At 38.9% G+C, this 20,544-nt stretch overlaps 1 protein-coding gene and 1 long non-coding RNA gene across 6 annotated transcripts; both read left to right on the top strand.

The window, feature by feature from the left end:
* The first annotated feature begins 1,796 nt into the window (after positions 1-1,796).
* Positions 1,797-13,073, top strand: WRKY20 (WRKY family transcription factor family protein). Of its 4 annotated transcripts, XM_008802418.6 has the most exons (7): positions 1,800-2,164; positions 3,946-4,137; positions 10,188-10,319; positions 10,401-10,752; positions 10,855-11,017; positions 11,109-11,267; positions 12,194-13,073. In XM_008802418.6, the coding sequence occupies exons 1-7, from the start codon at positions 1,865-1,867 to the stop codon at positions 12,762-12,764; spliced, it is 1,869 nt and encodes a 622-aa protein (XP_008800640.4). In that variant the 5' UTR covers positions 1,800-1,864; the 3' UTR covers positions 12,765-13,073. The 4 variants fall into 4 exon arrangements, with proteins under 4 accessions (XP_089780382.1, XP_008800640.4, XP_008800638.4 ...); XM_089924256.1 differs by lacking the exon at positions 12,194-13,073 and adding an exon at positions 11,353-12,172 and having other exon boundaries at positions 1,797-2,164; positions 10,188-10,752; XM_008802416.6 differs by having other exon boundaries at positions 10,188-10,752.
* A 2,450-nt stretch (positions 13,074-15,523) lies between these two features.
* Positions 15,524-20,128, top strand: LOC120111067 (uncharacterized). Of its 2 annotated transcripts, XR_015967270.2 has the most exons (5): positions 15,524-16,153; positions 16,697-16,741; positions 17,451-18,378; positions 18,489-18,517; positions 19,477-20,128. It is a non-coding gene; the product is annotated as an uncharacterized LOC120111067 (long non-coding RNA). The 2 variants fall into 2 exon arrangements; XR_005512193.3 differs by lacking the exons at positions 17,451-18,378; positions 18,489-18,517.
* Positions 20,129-20,544: the final 416 nt, after the last annotated feature.

The raw sequence follows: 20,544 nt of genomic DNA, 5'->3' as shown, positions 1-20,544 counted from the left end.
TCACAATCAATCTAGTAGATTTATCCAGGCAATCAACCAAAACCTCCACTGATTGTTTTCTCAAGCTTACAATCAACCCAATTGATTTTTGCAGACAATCAACCAAATTTTTTTCTGAGCCTATCCTAACTCAACACAATCAAATTAAAAGTATGGATAGACCTTTCCTCAAGTTTCAGTTCTTGAAATTTGTTACAGCAAAGTATAGAAAGAATTAAGTATAGGCACAGTAAAATACATCGCCTAAATAATAAATATAAAAAAATAAATGAAGCTTGATTTTGTTGGTTGGCTTTGATTGATCTTGAATGCGCTTCACCAACTCTCAATTATAGAAGATATGATTATTCAGCTTACTATGAATGCTCTTGAATGATTTTCTCTTTGCAACTCTCTTTCTGTTTCTTTCTCTTTCTTGCTTTGATGGATTTTTTTTTGTACCGCTTGAGCTCTTTTAATCCTTTGCTGTTCTTATGTATTTATACTCTTTGGAAGAGGTTGGAACACACTCCTAGCCATTAGATATGTAAAAGAGCCGTTATGACATGAAAAACAACTATTCCGATTCACAGAAAAACTAGCTATTACTGTTGTCAAGCGCAGAAGAGTTGGCTTAATATCTTCAGAGGTTGACCCATGATCTTCAGGAATCAACTTGTCATATTCAGAGGTCGACTCGAACTTGTTTTTGCTTTTGCTACACTTTATTTTTTTTCTGTATATACTGTAGAGTCAACTCTCTCAGTTTAGAAGTTGACTTGTCTGGTGACATGAGACTCGTTATTTTCAGGAGTCAATTCTTCAATAGACTAATTTTACTGCTCTCCGTCTTTCCACTGTGGCCAATCAGGAGTCGACTTATTATTTTCTGGGGTTGACTCTTATTGGACTAGAGTCAGATTGTGATTCCTATAGGTTCACTCGCCAATGTGATAATTTTTTCATCTCTCTGTCTTTTCTCTATGGCCATTTAGGGATTGACTCGCTTATTTCTAAGGTTGACTCTTATTAGACTGGAGTCAGCTCATGTATTTCTTGGGTCAACTAGCCACTATGTTGAATTTTATGGCTTTCTATTTATTTTCTGAGACTGTTCTGGGTCGACTTGCAATCTGCTGGAGTCGACTATGAAGGTATATCAGTCAACGACAGTGTGCCATGGTCGACTCGTTGCAAATTTAAAGTCGACTCTTAAGGTAGTTCTAGATAAATTTTTTTGTATCTGCATGTGAGCTTCTAAGGATTGTTTTATGCTTCTTGATGTAGATCTTCAGATAGATGATCTTCATTTGAGAGTAACTGAAGATTTTCTTCTTTACATTCTGAAATGGATCAATTAATCTCAAGACAATAGATTAGTTATCTTTTTATTCAATTATTTTATATCATCAAAATTAATTTTTTAGGATCAACAAAATATGATGCATCTCTCATCCTTCTTTAAAGATGAAAATGCTATGCTGAAATCTAATGATGGGTGTAGAAAAACTATGTGAACTATATTGAAAAGCTGTGTTGAGCTTGCGCAACGCACGCTCCCAGCCTGACCGTCCAACTTGGAGGGCATAACAGTCAATTCCACATGCTCAACAGGCCTGGTGGGACAAAGCTCCAAGAGTAATTCGGTGAATTTGAGGAGGTCATTTATGTCAAATAAAAACCGGCAATGAATGAATCGGCTTCAGTCAAACAGCGTCGGTCGCCGACAAGCGACCAAAACACATTGCCAGACAAGTTGTTTTCCCAAAATACCCTTCACCTCCCCCTAAAACCGAATCGATCCTTCTCTCTCAGCAGCTACTCCTCCCTCCACTCCTCTCTCTTGCTCTCGTACGCTCGCTTCCTTGCTCTCGTGGATCCAAAAATGGCGGAGGATCCTGACGCCGAGGCTGGAGATCTCCCCGTCGGGGTGCCGCTGGTGGCATCGCGGGCGCCGGAGCTTCGATTCGATGGTTTCGGCGAGGGAAATGGTGGAGGGTCGTGGGAGGGGCGGGGCGGGAGGGAAGGGAGGGCGGATCCTAGGGTTTCGTCGCTCTCCGGGGCGAGGTACAAGTCGATGTCGCCGGCGCGCCTCCCGATCGCGCGCTCCCCGTGCCTCACAATCTCCTCCGGCCTCAGCCCTTCTGCGCTGCTCGAGTCGCCGGTCCTCCTCACCAATATGAAGGCACGGGCTCTCATCTATCCCCTACTACCTTTCTCTATCTATGATTCTTTTGGTGCTAAAACTTGTTAAATTCGATGAATTTTCTGTTATTATTTCTGCATTTCACGATGACATCTTTGTCTTACTTGCGTAATTTTCATTTTTTCCTGATTTTATTTATTTTTGGGTACGATGCGACGTGGAGTTGCTTGGTATCTGTCTATCGTTTTTTAGCAGTTTATTTGGTTCTGATATAAGAAAAATGAAAGTTTAAACGATTGTTCTGAATCTCACTGTACATGTGGAAATTTAGTGTTTTTAGCTTGGATTATGAACTACTGTAATGCTTTACCGGCGTTATAGTTACAGTAGGAATAGCCTAGTAACATTGACAAACATGTATATGTGCTTTTACCTTAAATTTTTTTATTTTGTTTCGTTTTAAAGAAATTTAATTTCATGATTAGTTCTGTTTTTAATGGATATGCATTTTGTAATGAGTTTATTCACTGATTATGATATTATTCTGCTTTATGTAAGATTATTCCATTCTTCTTTTTGTTTTTATCAATGGAACTTTTCTATTGTCATGAAAAAAAGGGCTGCAGAACTATGACTCGTGGCCGTAACTAGATTCTGATGCCCACTTTACGCCATTCTGTTTTTTTACACCTTTATTCTGGTATATGTGACATGAAGCTATTATCAAAATATCCGCTTTTGTTATTGACTTTGATGGGGAATCTGTCTCTCTCTTAAAAACTCCCCACTTTCTTTTTGTTAAAATGGAAATGGGTTTCCAGAGACTGTCTTTTTTTGGTGCCTGCCCTTTTCTGCTATGCCCTCTGAGCTCATCTGGGTAGTGATTTTAATTTGTGATGGCACATGAACATATGTGTACAACTTTTAGGACTTGTGGCTTTAAAGTAGAGAAGAGAACAATCATTTAAGTGCCTCTTTCATATGGCTCTCGCAGGTTCTTCAAGAAACGCTTTTCTATGGTGAGAGTCTTTAGGTTGTTATTGCAGTTACTAGAGGTCGCTTCAGTAAGGCAAAAGCATTTGTGAAAAGTTGTTGAGAAATAAGGAGAAGGAAGTTGGCAGAAGGGTGATACTTTAGTGATTGTTTCCTGGAGTAATTCTGGAAATGATTTTACATGTGCTATCTACTTTGTTTTAGTAACAAGTAAAATGAAATGATTTTTGTTGTTCTTGCTTGCTAAATGCTATTCTTTTATAGTCTTCTAGGTGTATCATCGTTTATGATCTTATAGATTCAAGAACACTGCAAGATAAATAGAAGATAAGCTGCCCAGAAGAAATTGAAGCTAGTCTTGTAGGTTACTGCCAATAATCATGATACAGGTCCTGTTTCTGTTTAAATTTCTATCTTTTTACTCACTTTTGTAAAAGTACTAGCATCTATTGAAACTGGAATTTTACTATAAGCAAGCTGGAATAATATTTCTCTTGTTTTTCTACTTTCCCATGCAAAACCTCTTCTTTGTACATCTTTGATTTGCTTTGTAAATACAGAGGAAGAAAGAATTTTGGTGCATTGTATTAAATAAACTCCTTTTGCTTTTGGAGGAAGATTTACTTCTCGTCAATTCCAGGTCTCTTCTTCAATATAATAGTCAAACCAAACCATCATTCTCTAGATGTTTAGCGGTCATGGACTGCAACATTGGAAGTTGCTTTGCCTTTTGCCTTTTCTCAAAAGCAAATTATCTAATTAAATTATGTACACTTCGATCATGCTAATGAATTCATGCTTCGTATTTGTCGTATTCTTTCATGCAGGCAGAGCCTTCCCCAACTACCGGTACCTTTAACATGGCCTTAGTGATGAATAAAACTGTTTGTTCTGACACAATATCATCTCCAAGGGATTCCAACACTAGTGCATGTGTTGAAGAGAATTCTGCAGCTTTTGAGTTCAAACGCCCTGTGAGATCATCTATAAATTCGGGCTTGTCTCCATTGGGAGCTTTGGTAATTCCCACTGCCTTCTTGTTATTTTCTTGTAAAATAAATTATGCATATCAATTCTGTTGCTTAAGTTACCAGAAATGATCACCATGGTTTGGCAGCCCAAGGATAAGGGAATTGACCTCTTGGACTTCTTTGAAATTGACTTCTGGATCAAAGCCATATCATATTCTGAATGTGGAAAACTGTGCTAATTAGTGAATCAGACATAAACTCAGCCAGCTCATGAAAACTCTTGTTTTAGGTTCGATAAGATTGATTCCTTGGATTGCTAGACTAGGTGCATTGAACATGGCCACTATTGATATTTCATACTTCTTGCTAATTATTTAAAACAAATTGCTTTATATTAAATCAACCACCTAATAATGTGAAACAAACCTGTAGATGTCATATGACCAAGAGAATCATAGAGTTACATGGAATGCAAACCCTGCCATAGATGTCAATTGACATTCATGATGAAGGTCTTGGTGCATGAGTAGGGGTTGTTGTCCAAGGATAGTACCAGCCAGCAATGCAATTTTTTCTTCAAGAATGATAATTAAAAGAACACTTGACCAAGATTTCTTTTTCTTCTTTGATCAACCTTGACTTAAAGCATTTATGTCTAAATAATTATTTTAGAAAAGTTTCCCAATACATAGGGAATTACTTAAAATAGAGTCCAGACTTAAATGTCATGGGCAGAACAGTTTGAAGGAACTTGGTGTTGAGAGAAGCTCGTTGAACTAAATGCAATGACAATTTCATAGCTATTGTGCTTTTAGGTGAAGCCAACTTATGTTGCCTTATTTTTGGTTAAAAACATGTCTATGTTTCTCAAGTACATCAATATGATTTTCTAAAGGATTCATAGGTTTGTTTTGGAATATTCTAATGGTGAATAGTTTGTCTTTTATTTGATATCATATATTTAATGTTGGGCTTCCCTTTCTTTCTTTTCCTAGAAGCTTTATATAAAGATCATTTTAGGGTGTTATAGACTATAGGCTATAGAGTAAACTTTATTTTTGAATGTAGAATTACGTGAAATGTTTAATGTGTTCATGGGCAAGTATTTCACCTTTTCTCCCCCTCTTCTTTTCCATCCATAACTCTTCTCAGTTTGCTATCTCTTTTGAAGATTTCTTTCATTTGAAATAGCAATATAGTGAGTTTACAGCTTCAATCAGATTGAATTTGTTACTTTGCACATTAGGATTTTGAACTTTTTATGCATTTTAAGAGTTTGCTTCTTGAGAAATTGAGCAAGCTCATTCTTCAAGGCTTGAGTGAAGTCTTTCTCCTTCTACAATTTTTTCTGATCAAGAAGGGATGCTAAAATAGTTCAAATCCTCTTAAGTTCAGACCTGAACTGGAGAGGGCTAGTTTTCCTATTATGACTGTATGTGATCCATGTCGGCTGTGAATGGATAGGCCCCGTACAATACAAGGGGCAGTGCACCTCATGAGACCATTTGGAGCCCATCTAATCACGGCTGTCGTGCAAGTGATGGACGTTCCCATGATTGGAGATTCAGCCCTCTCTAGTTCAGGTCCAAACTGGTCAAGATCATCACTCATGTTAAAAACTTCATCATTATCAGTGATTCTGGTAATATAATGGGATACATGGGAGATTTCAACGAACCTATTTGCTCTATTTTAGGTTGAGGGATAGCATCATTGTGATTGAGCCATCTTCTCCCAAAAAAATTACCATGGTATTGAAGCTATATTTACTTAATTTTTAGTTTTTCAGAAAAAGCAGGGCCATGTCATGAAGAGCCAACTTGCTTTCATCCACTCCTTTTGTTGAGAGTTCTATTGATTATTACAGACATACAGCTAGGTGGTAACCAACCATTTTTTTTTCTACCTTCGATTAGCAAGACGAAAGAAAAAAATCAAGCTGGTTTCTTCACTTGATGAAGAAGAAACTAAAGATGGTTGCATGAGCAGTGACAAACTTCTAAAACCATTTACATTGTGTTGGTTCCATTTTCGTTGAAATTTCTTGAAGGTTTTGGTGATAGACATGAAAATGGTCTGGCGTAACTTTGCAATGTGACTTGAAACAATATAATATTAGGCCTACAGTTGTTTTCTTGACATCCCTAAATTTATCAACCTAACAAGTTTCATTATTTAAGAGATAATAATAAGTTCATATCAACTAGAACAATTACAAGCCTTGCTGGATTTTCTTTTTGATCTCCTTTTTTTTTTTTTTTTGGCTAAGGCGGGTGGATCATACCAGACGAGTATGGATGCACCCAATAAAATCAAAAAACAAAATATCTCGGAGTGCCAGGGGCAACTCTCCATCTTCAGCCCACAGTGTACTACCCGAGTGACTGGCTACATAAGCAACCACCCAGCCTGCGGCCCCATTAGCTTCACGGAAGACATGCTTGGCTTGGAAGGCCCCTCCATCCCTTACCATTGCCTAGATATCTCGGAGCAAAGGGTGGACGCAACCATTACCCCTTGGACCTCTCCAGATCTAGCTGATGACCGTAGCCAAGTCCCTCTCCAGGACGATAGAACTGGCCCGTAAAACACACCGAGCGTGACAAAGGCCCGCCCAAGCGGCCTTCAGCTCTGCACCCAGAACCGATATGTCAAATAGTTGATTGCCTCCTGCATCCACGACTCTGGCAAACGGATCCCGAATAATGAAACCTGCGCTGCCCCTCGTACTTCCGTCCAAAACAGACTCATCGAAGTTGACTTTGAGGAAACACAGGGGTGGGGGCTCCCAGGTGAAAAACACCGTACGAGATGCTGCCGAAGCAGAATAAGAACCCCAGATGTCCCAAGCTGTCAAGGTCGTCGCCTGCACACGGGCACTCTCCACTACAAGTCTCGGCGACATATTGCATTCGCCAAAGGTTCGAGCATTCCTAGCCAGCCAAATCTGGTAAGACATACAAATTGCTCGAGCTGCTTCTTGGCGGAGTAGTGGGGACTCCGAACATCGGCGCATGGCCTGTAAAAACTAGTCCCTCCGGCCCCGAACCTCCCACGGGATCCCTTCCAGTCGCTAGGTCGCCTTGGCCCATGTGTACTATAACAAGGCATGGTCCACCGTCTTTTTGATCTCCTTCAACAGTTTTATTTTCAAAATTAGTAATAACTATCATTAGATCTGTTGAGTTTGATGGATCTATCATTTTCATGTTTTATGCATGAGTATCAAAACAATATATGATTAGGCTAATATGGCTTTGGCTAAACTACCTAGCACTCATGCTTGGCTCAAAATGCTATTGGCATGCTTTGGCTTGGTTGAGACTAAAATTGTGACTTTCAGACTAGGCCTGGACTTGGACTTAGCTCAAACTTCCAAGCGTCTAGCTTGCCCTAGAATTTCCTGATTAGGGTTACTGGGGGTCAGGCTGGTGGTTTTGGTTAGGGAAAGTGTGTTGGTGGTTGAAGTTAGGGTGTAGGTGAGTTATGTGAGTAATTGGATCGGGGATTGCTGGTGGTTGAGGATTGGGTTTTTTGGGGTTTGGCATGGAAGGAAAGGGGCTAAAAATACAGGTGAGGGTTCAGGGCATTGGAGAGGTGGTTAGTAATCAAGGACTAGGCAACTATGCTTTTGGTGGAGGTGGTATAGAGGAGCCGAAGGGAGGGGTTGAAGAATGGAAGAGAAGAGAGAAAGAAGTTTCTAGGCATTTTCTACATTTGTAGATCATGAGCAATGGTGCGGACTTTTATTTTAGAGACTTATTGTTGATTTCATTGGAGGCATCTGGAGCCAAATATTCACAAAAGTATTCTAGCTTTATACAGAAAGTGAGAATGCTTTTGAGAGTATATGGCCCTGAATGCTTCCCAATGAAAACAAATACTAGCCAGCCAGCTAATAAAATCCATACCTCTGATCATGATTGGATGTCTAATTTAGCTAAAAACAAAAAAGAAATCATGTATTCATAAAGACTTCTATCTATATGTCAATTGGATGCAAAATGAGCAACTTTAATATATGTTATGTGTTTTAATTTGACTTATACTCCGGGAGTGTCCAAATCAATTGAACTTTGATCTTTATATGTTTGGATTGCTACATATACTCGCATGTGTAGGTGCTTCTCTCCAAGACTGAGCTGGATGGGGCAAATGGTGCTTCACTCAAGAAGCACTTAGTATCTCCACTGTTTCTAATTCAAACACCATGGATTACCAGCTAGGAGAGTTTTCCCAGATGTAAAGGTCTGCCAACCAAGTGTAGCATTTGACTTTTAAATTGCTAACAAGACCCCAGCAAAATGAATTTCTTTAAATTATTCTTTTGAAGATACCATCACCAACATCATGCATAGCACTCTCTCTCTCTAAAAGATTATAAAACAATATGGAACGTTATAGTTTGATGTCCCTGTGCAATGGAAATAGCTCATATTCAAGTTGTTTCTCTATTTAACAGGAAATGATAACTTCAAGTTTTGCATCTTGTCTGATATCTCTGTCACATTGTCGATTTGGATTCATATTGGGAACTCACTGTCACAGTAAAATTGATATTATCAGCTCTTATCACCTTAGTCAATACATATTGATATATTCCAATATTTTGGTAGATACAACATCAATATATCAGGAGATTTCCTGATTGATAGTTTAAAAATTTAAAACAAGATTTAATTGCTAAATATACCTATCAGGTCTCCTAATATGGTAATAAATTTTAGATTTATTTTATTAATTCGTATTCTGATATCTTGGTTCCTCTAATATCACCAATAATCTTGCAAAATCTTGAACAATATTTGATCTTTCCATTCAATCCCAGCCTTCCTTCTTGGCCAAAATAAAAAATCTTGGTCATCTTGGTCGCAGCTATCCATCAAGATGGTCAAGTTGAATAGTCTTAAAAATGATGGGCGATATCAAGTGTTTCTATTGCTTTGAGACATTATGATGTTATCTAATTTAAATAAATTTGTGTTCATAGTCTTGTCATTTTTGCAGTCAAGCTGCTGCACTTTTGACCAGTTGGGAGACCTCCACTACAGGAAACCGCCTCTAGCTTGTAATTCACCATCTCTGAACAAGAAACAACAAGGGCATTCAATATCGCTCTAGCGAAGTGCTATGTTGCCCAGCCAGAGTGCATGGAGGATAGGAAGGCCTACGTGCGCGAGTATATGTGGTGTTCCTCTTTAAGATATCTACATCAAGATCAATGGATTGGATTTTCAGATTACGTAGTCTACACTTTTTCCACTAACTATATTGCTATTATTCATTTTGTGCCTACTTGATACATAGGAAAGACCTAGGAGACCTCCAAAACAAATTTCAAATTATAGAGGCTGCAATATAACTTTTTAGTATCTAGGTATTGTAAAAACAGTGTAGATTGTGATCAACAGTGTAGATTCCCATTTTACGAGAGCTGTTATTCATTTTCATGAGGAGGTATTTGGGGCCCAATGCTCTCAAAAAGCATTAGAACTTTATATTCTGCTCGTTTGAGTTGATTATCCAATGGCATTTTTTCTTAAAATGATGCACCAATGCAATCTTACGTTAAAGAAGAAGCAAAAAAGGCCTGGCATTTTGGTAGAACAATCTAAGCATCTTAATAATTTTAACAGGTGAGAATGAACTATGTAAATCTAAAACAAGGAATTGCTGAAACTGATTGAAACCAAGTTCTGGAGTCAGTTTTGGTTCCAGTTGACATGGTAGGATTGGTAGTCAACATGCATTCTCAATTTGCATTTCACTTATCTGCGTACCTAAGTCATGCTGCTTATAGCCGGGAACTCTCCAAGTAAATAGAGTCATGAACCTTTTCTTTGGTTGTATGAATGTTTATATGTTGTTTCAATAGCTACATCTTATTTATGCTTCTATGCAAGTAACATAACATGAAATTGAAGTTATGCTACTATAATTATGTATCGTCTGCTTACTTTGTGTGCATATGAGAAGTATCAGTGATGTGAGCTTGTTAATATTCATCTGATTTTGATCCAGAAGACTGCTGTTATCCAATTTCTATAACATGTCCAACGTTGTTATCGGCTTTATTTCATCCCTGCTATCTACTGTAGGCTTCTGTCAATCCAAGTCAACCAGAGCAGGAGCCTTCTTTACAAGTTCAAAGTCAATCACAAACTCAGACATCTTCCCAGTTAGCTAAAGCTGAGAAGGCAGCTTCTTCTTCCCATGAATTGACTTTGTCGGTAAGAAATCCACATCCACCTCTTGAAACACTTCCTTTGGCTGTTGTACCCCCGGAAGTTGCGTCTGATGAGTTACGACAGATCAACGGTTCAGAGAATGGCATACAGTCATTGCAATCTGATCATAATGGATATATGCCGTCAACTATAACTGAAAAGTCTTTAGAAGATGGATACAACTGGCGGAAATATGGGCAGAAACATGTTAAAGGAAGTGAATATCCTCGAAGCTATTACAAATGCACGCATCCTAATTGTCAAATGAAAAAGCAACTGGAACGCTCTCATGATGGACAGATTACTGAAATTACTTATAAAGGTCGGCATGATCATCCTAAACCTCAGCCTAGCCGTCGAATAGCAGTGGGTGTCATCCTTTCTGCCCAAGGAGAGGAAAAACCTGATGGGTTGCCTTCAGTAGCAAGTCCAGAAGGTAAGGGAACTTTGTCCACCGACCTACTTCATATGTCTTGAGTGAGTTGCTTTTCTGTATTCTCACCTAACAGTTCTCTATACCATGAAATAATATCTGCAGGTAAATCATCCACTGCGCACATATCTCATCCAATTGATCCAAATGGTGCTCCTCAGCTTTCTCCTATCTCAGCCAGTGATGATGATGTGGAAATTGGAGGTGCACATTCCCACTATACTGGCGATGAGGTTATTGATGGTGATGATCCGGAGTCAAAGCGCAGGTGCCCTGGGTTACACTTGAATTTAGAAATCACATGTGAGAGACAATGTGACTTGCTTTAATATTTTACTGTTCCTAATATCTGTAAACAGGAAAATGGATGCCACTTGTGTTGATGCTACTCCAATTGGTAAACCTAACCGTGAACCACGGGTTGTTGTACAAACAGTGAGTGAAGTTGATATATTGGATGATGGGTACCGCTGGCGGAAATATGGGCAGAAAGTAGTGAAAGGAAATCCAAATCCTCGGTAGGTCTCAGCTTTGAAGATTTTAGATATTCTTTTTTACCTGAACATTTTCTTTCTTAATTACCTCAAATATATTTTTATTTAGTTCATTTGTAGACAAACTTCTGCAAGTATATACCAGGTGCATTTTATTTTTGGAGAAAATTTAAACAGGTAACTCAGAGATGGTTGTTCTTATGAGAAACTAGAAGTTTTCATAGTCTTGAACTTGCATAATGCATCTTCACACAATGGAAAAACACAATGGAAAACATGGCTTATGCAGTAATCATTTGCTATAGATTAGGATATTAGTCTATTTTAGACCCTATACCAGTGCCACACTAGCAGTGACAGTACGGTGCGGTACATAGTTTTTTTTTTTCTTTTGGCATACTGAGTATTGGTACGCCACTGGTACTAGGTACTGGTATCGAACCACTATGGCATGGTATGCCCTATACCACCCGGTTCGGGCCGGTACGGCATACCTTGATGTAAATGGTATCTGATATGTTGTCGGGCCAGATACGGATTCCAGAACTGTTTCGGAAGCTTACGTGTTTTGTTTTTAGATACATAAAACTAAATTTGGTGCTGATAGATATTGTTAAAATGTGTCATTTGTCTGCTTCGAAGAAAAATTTGCAGGCTATGTAACATAAAAGATTAGTGGGTATATGAAGTACTTATTAATGTTCCGCTCTTTTGACAATAGAGGTGGGTATATCAAATTTTGATGTTATACAATCAAAACATATGGTATTGTATCAATCAGAGCAAAGAATGTTTTTTTGATGCCAGCTTGTTGGTATCAAATACTAAATCTTAAACTTGCCTGTCATTTTTCAAAGATCTATTAAATTTCGTATCCTGTTATTGATGAGCATCCTTAATGCTTCTCAGGGCTACGTAATCTTTCTAATGCTATTCTTGCATGAATTTAGGAGTTACTACAAATGCACAAATGCTGGGTGCCCTGTTAGGAAACACGTGGAGAGGGCTTCACACGATCCAAAAGCGGTGATAACCACTTATGAGGGCAAGCATAACCATGATGTACCTGCTGCAAAGACTGTCAACCATGATACATCTGTACCAATGATTGCAGATTGTTCCAACACTACGACGACTCGCACGTCAGCAGCTCTCAGAGGTTTTATGAGGACTTGTGACACAATGATTATCTCCCAGAAGTACACTCAACCGGAGGAGAGCGACACAATCAGCCTTGACCTTGGTGTTGGGATCAGCCGGAATCACAGCAACACAACTGAGCTGCACCAATCTCCAGCAAGAGACCAAATCCACAGCCATCAGATTCAATCTGTTGGTTCTGATTGTGGTAATGTGGTAATTCAAGCAAATCCATTATCAACTCTGTATGGAAATTCAAGCAATGGCATCTATGGCACTAGTGAAGACAAAGGCGAGGGTTTTATGTTCAGGACCGCACCTATAGACCGTTCATCTAACCTCTATTATGCAAGCACAGGAAGTTTAGTAATGGGCCCATGAGAGACTCTGTAACCTGGTTGAACAGAACATTGGGCTTAAATTGCCTGCGATTACAGATTTCTTCTGCTGTTCAGGCCAAAATAAAAACAGTGGATGTTCTTCGCAGGCTTATCATGTTGTACCATAACTCATTACAATGCTTCATGTGTAGTCAAGTAGCAAAATTCTGCGAAAGTTCACAGATCAGGTCTTATTGTGGGTATGCTGATGCTGCATCTATTATGATTAGATTCACCTTGTATCCCTTGATTGCTGTATAAAATTTTTTCATGAGTTGATATAAATATGTCTGATACTCATTTAACTCTCTTTTTCCAGCTCTCGAGAAAAAGTGAGGGGGAGAAGAAACTTCTATGCTTTTAACTAAAGCTGAACTGGTTGCTCAAACAATTCTGCCAGCTTTCTGAAGCTTTGTTTTTTTCTCTCTCTGATTGTATCTGCCAGCTTTGTTTTGCTTCTTAATAGATAAACATATACATGGTTAAACATTCTACTGAGGTTTAAGGCAATCCTTAAAAGATAAACATAGTTTTTATTAGACTGGGGGAGAGAGGAAGAGAGGAAAGAGGAGCTACAAAACAAAGGGATGCAGGGCAACTGCAGTGGATACAAGAGACAAGAGGCAGGGTTCGTTCATTGGTCCTAGGCCGCTAGGGTGAACTTGGGAATCAGAAGAAACAGTGCTAGGGTGAACTTGGGAATCAGAAGAAATAGATAGGGCTGAAAATAGATCGTATATTGAAATCTATATTTGTATCCATATTTATCAATAAATATAGATACAAATATTAAAATTAACATCCATATTTGTTCTAATTAGATACGAATCGGATGTTAAGCATATCCATATTTGTTATAAATGAATACTGATATGAATCAGATATTAAATATATTCATATTTTCTTATCCAAATACGGATATAAATTGAATATTTTCTTAGATACTAATTATATTTGAGCAAAATTCAAGAATGAAAATTAGCAATAAGAATATGATCATAAAGGAAAAATTCAATTAAAAAAAATAATTTTAACAAGTATTTATCAATAATAAAAACTAACCAATTCATAAAGGATATACCGCTCAAGGTTGATCGTTACCAAAGTAGACGAGATCTATGAGCCTCCAAGGTATTTTACGGCTATCGCTAGTTGTAATCGCAGGGTGAAAACTATGAAATGGACATGACCTTAAAAAATATAATTTTAACAAGAATTTATTAATAATAAAAACTAACAAATTTTTAAATGATATATCGCTCAAGGTTGGTCGTTACCAAAGTAGACGATATCTATGAGCCTCCAAGGCATTTTACGGTTATCGCTAGTTGTAATTGCAAGGTGGAAATTATGAAATGGACAGGACCTTGAAAATCCTAGTTGCTTGAAGCCAACGAAGAGAAAAGAGGGATGAAACGGACTAACGAGAGGTTTGAACCTTTTCGAGGCATGCAGGGTGATTCGAAGGATTTTATTTAAGTTGGGTATTCCATAGGCTACTGTCTTGAGTGACGGTCATATGATATTTAGGTTTCTTTTAGTTTATGTTTGATTAATCACTTAATTGGTTCTTTAATTTAACTTAACTTAAACTTTTTTTTAGTTATTCTTATTATACATATATTCAGATCTAGATCTGAATCCAAAAAAATCAGTTGTATCCGCATTCGTATTCATATTCGAAAGATTTTGAATCAACTATTCGAATTCATATTTGAATCCAATCAGATAAAAAAATAGTATCCGATTCAATCCAAATCGAATATGGAAATGAATATAATTCAACTTGCTTTCAGCTATGAATAGGATTGTTTTAGAACAAGTCTATCCCAGAGCTCTGGTAAGAATCTCAGCTTCGAATCATGATGGAGAAGCTAGAACAAGGGAGAAGAAAACTAGAACATGGGAGTTTTTGTGCAATGGGTTCTCGCATCCATCAATCAGTAATCTGACAGGTGATAGGGGCGGCCCAATGGAATTAGGGCCTAAGACGTACCTACTAAGGAAGATTTTTTTTTTTAAATGATAATTTTTTTTAATAAGTATAAAATACTTTAAAATTTTATTTAAAAATAATTCGTCTAGCTTTTTTGAGATGTAAAATTACTAATCAAACTTTTGTACTCAAGATTCTCAAGGCCTCGCTACCAGTGGTGAGGTGATGGTGCTGGAGCTCCGGAGAGAAGAGGAGATGAAGACGGTGCGATCCAGTGGAGCACAACACTGATGCTATTGAGGCGGGTAGGAGGGGGATGTGAAGAGAATTGGCCAACCGGGGCTTTCTTTGGGGCTGGGGCCTTATGCTACCGCCTATGTCGCCTAAGGGTTGGGCCGGCCCTACCGGTGACAGCTGCCTTAAGATCAGCAATGGTGGCCAGTGATCGGTGATGGATCTCGAAGGAGGGTTCGAGTAGGTTTAAATAGAAGTAAAGGTTAGGGTTTTCGTAGACTCTGGGGTCCTCTAGGTGTCCGTCTTTTACTGAGAGTTGAGAAAGAAGAAGACTCCCATCAAGAGTCCTCAACTTTTCCAGCACTTATAGAGTACGTGTTTGGCTCGAGGAAGAGTGATTCGAGCCAGGCGGCCAGTTCAAGCCGGTCCAACCCATTCTAGGTTGGTCAAGTAGAGGAGGCCATTGCAAATGTCTTGTGGGATGGCATCAATCCAACTTATAACACAATTCAGCATCCAAGAAAATGACATATAGAGTACATGAGGAGTGATGGAAGCAATGACATATAGTATAAGCACAAATCTGCCCCCATAAGATAGAAATTGACCTTCCCAACCCACTATAGGTCTTTAGATACTTGTGAGCTGCCATCAAACTGCAATTATATGTTTGCATCACACATTTTCTTCTCTAGTTCAAAACAAGGCTTTGTTGCTTCCTATATCATACTAGGTGTGAGAATAGGGCCTAAATGGACTGGAGTCGGCAGGCCTAGCCGACTCCAGCCCTTGGCCCAAAAAGGAAATAGAACAGGGGATCGCGATCACGATCCCCTGCTCCTCCTTCCATGGCATGAACGGGAGCGGCGGCGGCATGACCGGGAGCGGAGGCGCCACGACCGTTCCGCAGCATCCCCGCGGCCGTTCTGCGGTGGGACGTTTGGATCTTCCTTTAAATCTCTCCTCCTTTGTGATTGTTCCAACATTGAGCCTCTCCTCCCTCTTTTCCCTTTCCTCCTCCTCCTTCCTCACCTCCGGCCACCGCCTTGAGATCCGACGAGATCTCTTTCCCCTCCTCTGATTTCCATCACCAGAATCGCCGAGATTCAAGCCTTCTTCTCCGAGCTTCTGCCTCTGGGACTTCTCGTCGGAAAGCGCCGCAGCTTGACCGCCGGACTGAACCACCTGCGGCCGAGATCCGCCGCCTCCGTCGACCGCCGGTAAGCTCCTTCTCTTTGCTATTTGTTCCGTTGCCAATAGCCTTGTTTTCTTCTTCTATTTCGGCCCCAAACCGAGACCACTTCGGCCTCTTCTTCACGCCGGTCGCCACAGCAGCCGCGGGCCACCACTGCGGTCGGCTGGCCGTCGACCGGGCGATGGCCTCCGCCACCCAAGCCGGCCACCCCGCGGGCTCCCTGCTCCTTCCTCCTTGTGCCCTTCTTCCCCTGTTCTTGGATGAATCGGGAAGAAGAGAGGCCATTTGTAGGCCGTGAGCAATACTTTGGGCCCTGTTGGGCCATACCCATTGTGGGCCAAACTTAGGCCCAGGTCAGCCGTATTGGGCCCTATTTGGGTCGTACCCTTTGTGGGCCCAATTTGGGCCCAGTCCAAATTCGAAATCTAAAATCCGAAATTCGAAATTCGAAATTCGAAACCCGAAATCCAAAATCCGAAAGCCAAAATTCGAAACCCGAAACCCAATAGTATTATTTTTGATTTTTCTTAGCCTGAAATTAACAAAAAAATTAATTAAATGTAAACAGGTGAACCTGATCCGCCTACCTGAAGTAGGAGTTAAGCGAGAAGAGGTAAGTAACTTAATGCTTCAATGTGCATTTTTCTAAATTATTTAGTAAAATAATTATTAGTGGATTAAATTTTGAAATATGTTTTGTATTTGGTAAAATGAGTCTGGTATGTTAAATTTTATTTGAAAATTATGTTATATGCTCTAAAATCCATAAACTATGACTGGACAATTTATGAAATCTGTTTCTATATATATGCATTCTTAGTATGGCTATGATCTGTTCTGTTCTGGCCCCGTCAATGGGGATTATACGTTGGACCTGTCGACTTATAATCTGTGAGGAACCGGTTTCGACACCGCGCCACCGGTGATTAGAATAGTGGTTTCTAGACACCGGCTGCCATCGGTGGGTAAATATAGTGGATTTGGCACTTGTATGCAACATCGACTACCATTGGTGGATAAATATAGTGGATTTAACACTTTTGTATAACACCGGCTGCCATCGGTGGATAAAAATAGTGGATTTGGCACCTTGTGGAACACATGCCACTGGGTCACGTGGCCGTAGCCTATTATGTTGAGATTATGATATTAGAGTTTTTGTAAAAATGATAATAAATTTTGTAAAGAGAAAAATGATGTTATTTGTGATTTATTCCCAGTCATTATTTTATATTTTGATCTGATATGCTTTGACCCCACTCTGGGGTATTTTGTTGCTTACTGGGCTAGTGTAGCTCATTATTCTATTTTCTATTTTTCAGATCCAGAGACTTGATCGTACGGAATTGGGGGAGTGCGTTAGATTTTTCAATGATTCCTTCAGTTATTGACATTTTAGTTAGATTAGCTTGGACATTTGAATTATGTTGGCATATGCTATTTTGAAATTTTGTAAAACTACTTTTGACCAACTTAAATAATTATGTCATCTTTAAACATATGTGATTGCTTTGATATAATCTGCTGCCTTGCACGCCTGTGCGGCCCGCCGTGCGGGCGTGCGGCATCTGCCGCGCCTCGGGCTCGGGGCGTGACACTAGGGGCAAGGCTTGATTGTGTCTAGACCAAATAGGGACTAGATCATGCAGTGGATATGGAGACATCACCTCTGATTATTTCATTTACACTATACCAATTGCGGATGAAGCTTAATAGGAACGTAGATCTTGGGGAAAGATCATCTCAGAGCCCGAGCACATGCATATTTTGAGAGTGAATGCATGTGTGTCTAAACCAAATTCTAGAAAGATTACCAAGGAAATATGGGTCATTACTCTTAGCTATATTTGTTGAAACAATGACAATCTTGTCTTGATTTCTTAGCTATATTTGCTTAAACAATGACAATAGATATTGGGAGGTGCAAATGCATCCTTGCACTTACCAACTATCCTACATGGATGATTCTATATGAGAAGAAGAAGGTTATAAATTGGGTCATGGAGAAAGCACAGGAGAATAGGGTTAAAAAGAGCCATATCAATTTGTTTGTAGGACAGTAGATAATCTAGAACGGCCTTCACAACTTTGTGGATGCTTGTTATGGAATATACTGTAGGAGTAGAAGATCTTCACCAGTGTAGCCTGTGGTGGTGCCTTCTCATATTAGGTTGTGACATCAACAATTGCAAGTCCTCTCACTGCGGCATGCACTACCCTGAGGCCCAGAGTTTGATCCCATCCCAAAATGTAATTTTCTTTCTAATACATTTCTATTTGTTGCTAACTTTGTGCAACTTCTCTCCTATTGGTTATACCTGTCCTCAGGTTCTTACCAATTGTTCTCTTTCATGTTGCAGTACATACAGAGAGGGATACCTATTCTTAGGTAAGTCCTCTCTCTCTCTCCCCCCCCCCCCCCCCTTCTCCCCCTCTCTCTCTCATAACCTTGTGTCATCCTATAGTCTCAAACTTGCAATGGATTTTTTTTTTCTTTCTACAGAACTGATTGCCAAGTCATACTAGTGACTTTTAAAAGTAGATTGACATACTATCTGTTTTTTTATTTTTTTTTTCCATTAATTCAAATACATATGAGTTTTGTTTCCAACTAACCTCCCTTGATTTCTTAGACTAGGTCCATCTTCAAATGTTTCGAGCCTCACCAATCATTCCCATGTACTATTTTTTGAGGTAATTTGGCAATATTTCTTTTGAGAAAAATTCACCATGTATTCTTATTCAGGGAGATAATTCACTAGATTAAATCTTTCTTGATTTAAGAAGCAGCCTCCAATTTGTGAATTTTATGTAATGAATTTGTGAATTTGTGAATTTGGTGGGGAATGTATTTATCACCTATAGCTTTTCAAGATGCTTATTTTATCTAAAAAAACTCCGTTCTTATTTCTCCCTTGGAAATTATTTCCATACACAACCAAAAAGCACTAAACGCAGTTGCAGGTGTCAGATTTTTTGGTTGTCAATAGCCCCTTACCAGAGACATAAGTGAAACCATCTATCCATTAATCCAGACCTGATAAGTAATCGGATTATTAGCTATGTTATCACGTATGTAAAACTAATAGTATTTATGTTGAATAACTGGTTCTTTCTAAAGCAACAGACATCCTTTTCTTTTCCCTTTTTTGGGGGGCAGCAAAAGGAAGAAAGACTCACCTGGTGCAATTACTTAGATCCAGATACTTGGGGAAACACTTTTCAAGATTTAAACAAGGAATCTCCTCCATTTGGAGGAGCAATGTAATTATCAGGCTATTACGTTATTCACTAGAACAACAAAATTATGTTAAAATAACATTACTCATAATTCTTTTTCATTTACAGGGAAAAAGAACAAGGAACAACGGCTGCTAAAGGCAAAGAAAGTATGTGACTGTAGCCACAGGGAGGGAGGAAGATAAAGGATTCAGATCAGGAAAAATGCTGCAACAAGGACATCTTAAGACCAATCTAAAAAAATTTCAGAACGATCAGTATAAAGTGCACATTTGCTGAGGCTGCTGAAGTCAGTCCACACAAAACTGTATAGTCTTGCAAGCTTATGGTTAAGTTACTGACTCTGCTGAGATGACATGTACTTGGTTGTCACATATCTCATGCATGTGTTGGGTAATCAGCCTCCCTGGAGGTGTGCTTACTTAGAGGTGGCAAATTAAGGTTTCTGAGACTTTTTTGTACAGTGAACCATCTATTAGTATTCTCACTTCTTCTTAGTAGAGCTTCCTCAATAGTAAGTGCTTGGGGATGCAGGCTATAAGCCGACTCATGTAAATCTTTATTGATTGATACTCGTTTGCAGTACTAATTTCTTGTTGTAAGTAGAACCTAAAGTCAGGATATTCACTTACAATAATTTCCACTAATCTGTTCTGTATTTGAAAGTAGATGAGGTGGAGAGAATCATTATGTATGGTTTGGGTGATTGTAAAGAAATTCTCAATAAATTAATTCTATGACAACATAGCTGAATTCACTCTGTGATCCTCTTCTGGTGTTATATTTCTCCCTTCAAATCATTACTTTACATTGTTTCCCATGCTATCTGATAACCATATGCTTGAAAATACTGAGCCTTGTGCTTATTGATGTGAAAATCATAGGAAATATTTCATTCTAATGTAAACACCAAAGCAGAAATTCTTTTTAGTGCAAGACTATCATGTGCATAGAAAGTATCGATACGAGGACAACATAAATTGAGGAGGAAAAGTGCCTTCTCTATAGGTGAGTCAAGTTGCTACAATCAAAAGGCTGGTGCAGTGCCTTTAGAGGGAGAATTAAAATTGCTCATATTCTAGAATTTTTATTTATTAACCAGTTGTACGTATGTAGTTAACCAGTTGTACTTATCTATGGATAATTGGACCTCCTTACTAGAATTTATACTACAAT

This window comes from Phoenix dactylifera, chromosome 7 (genome assembly GCF_051530095.1).
Source record: "Phoenix dactylifera cultivar Ajwa chromosome 7, Ajwa_hap1_PhDact_Kaust_v1.1, whole genome shotgun sequence".
Classification (NCBI taxonomy): domain Eukaryota; kingdom Viridiplantae; phylum Streptophyta; class Magnoliopsida; order Arecales; family Arecaceae; genus Phoenix; species Phoenix dactylifera.
This window is presented reverse-complemented; position numbering and strand designations above follow the sequence as displayed.

Excerpts from the sequence above, each read along its gene's own strand:
- WRKY20 (XM_008802416.6), top strand. The coding sequence starts at position 1,865 with ATGGCGGAGGATCCTGACGCCGAGGCTGGAGATCTCCCCGTCGGGGTG. Across the intron at positions 10,753-10,854 it reads TTCAGTAGCAAGTCCAGAAG|GTAAATCATCCACTGCGCAC; the intron begins GTAAGGGAACTT and ends TAATATCTGCAG. Across the intron at positions 11,018-11,108 it reads GATCCGGAGTCAAAGCGCAG|GAAAATGGATGCCACTTGTG; the intron begins GTGCCCTGGGTT and ends ATCTGTAAACAG.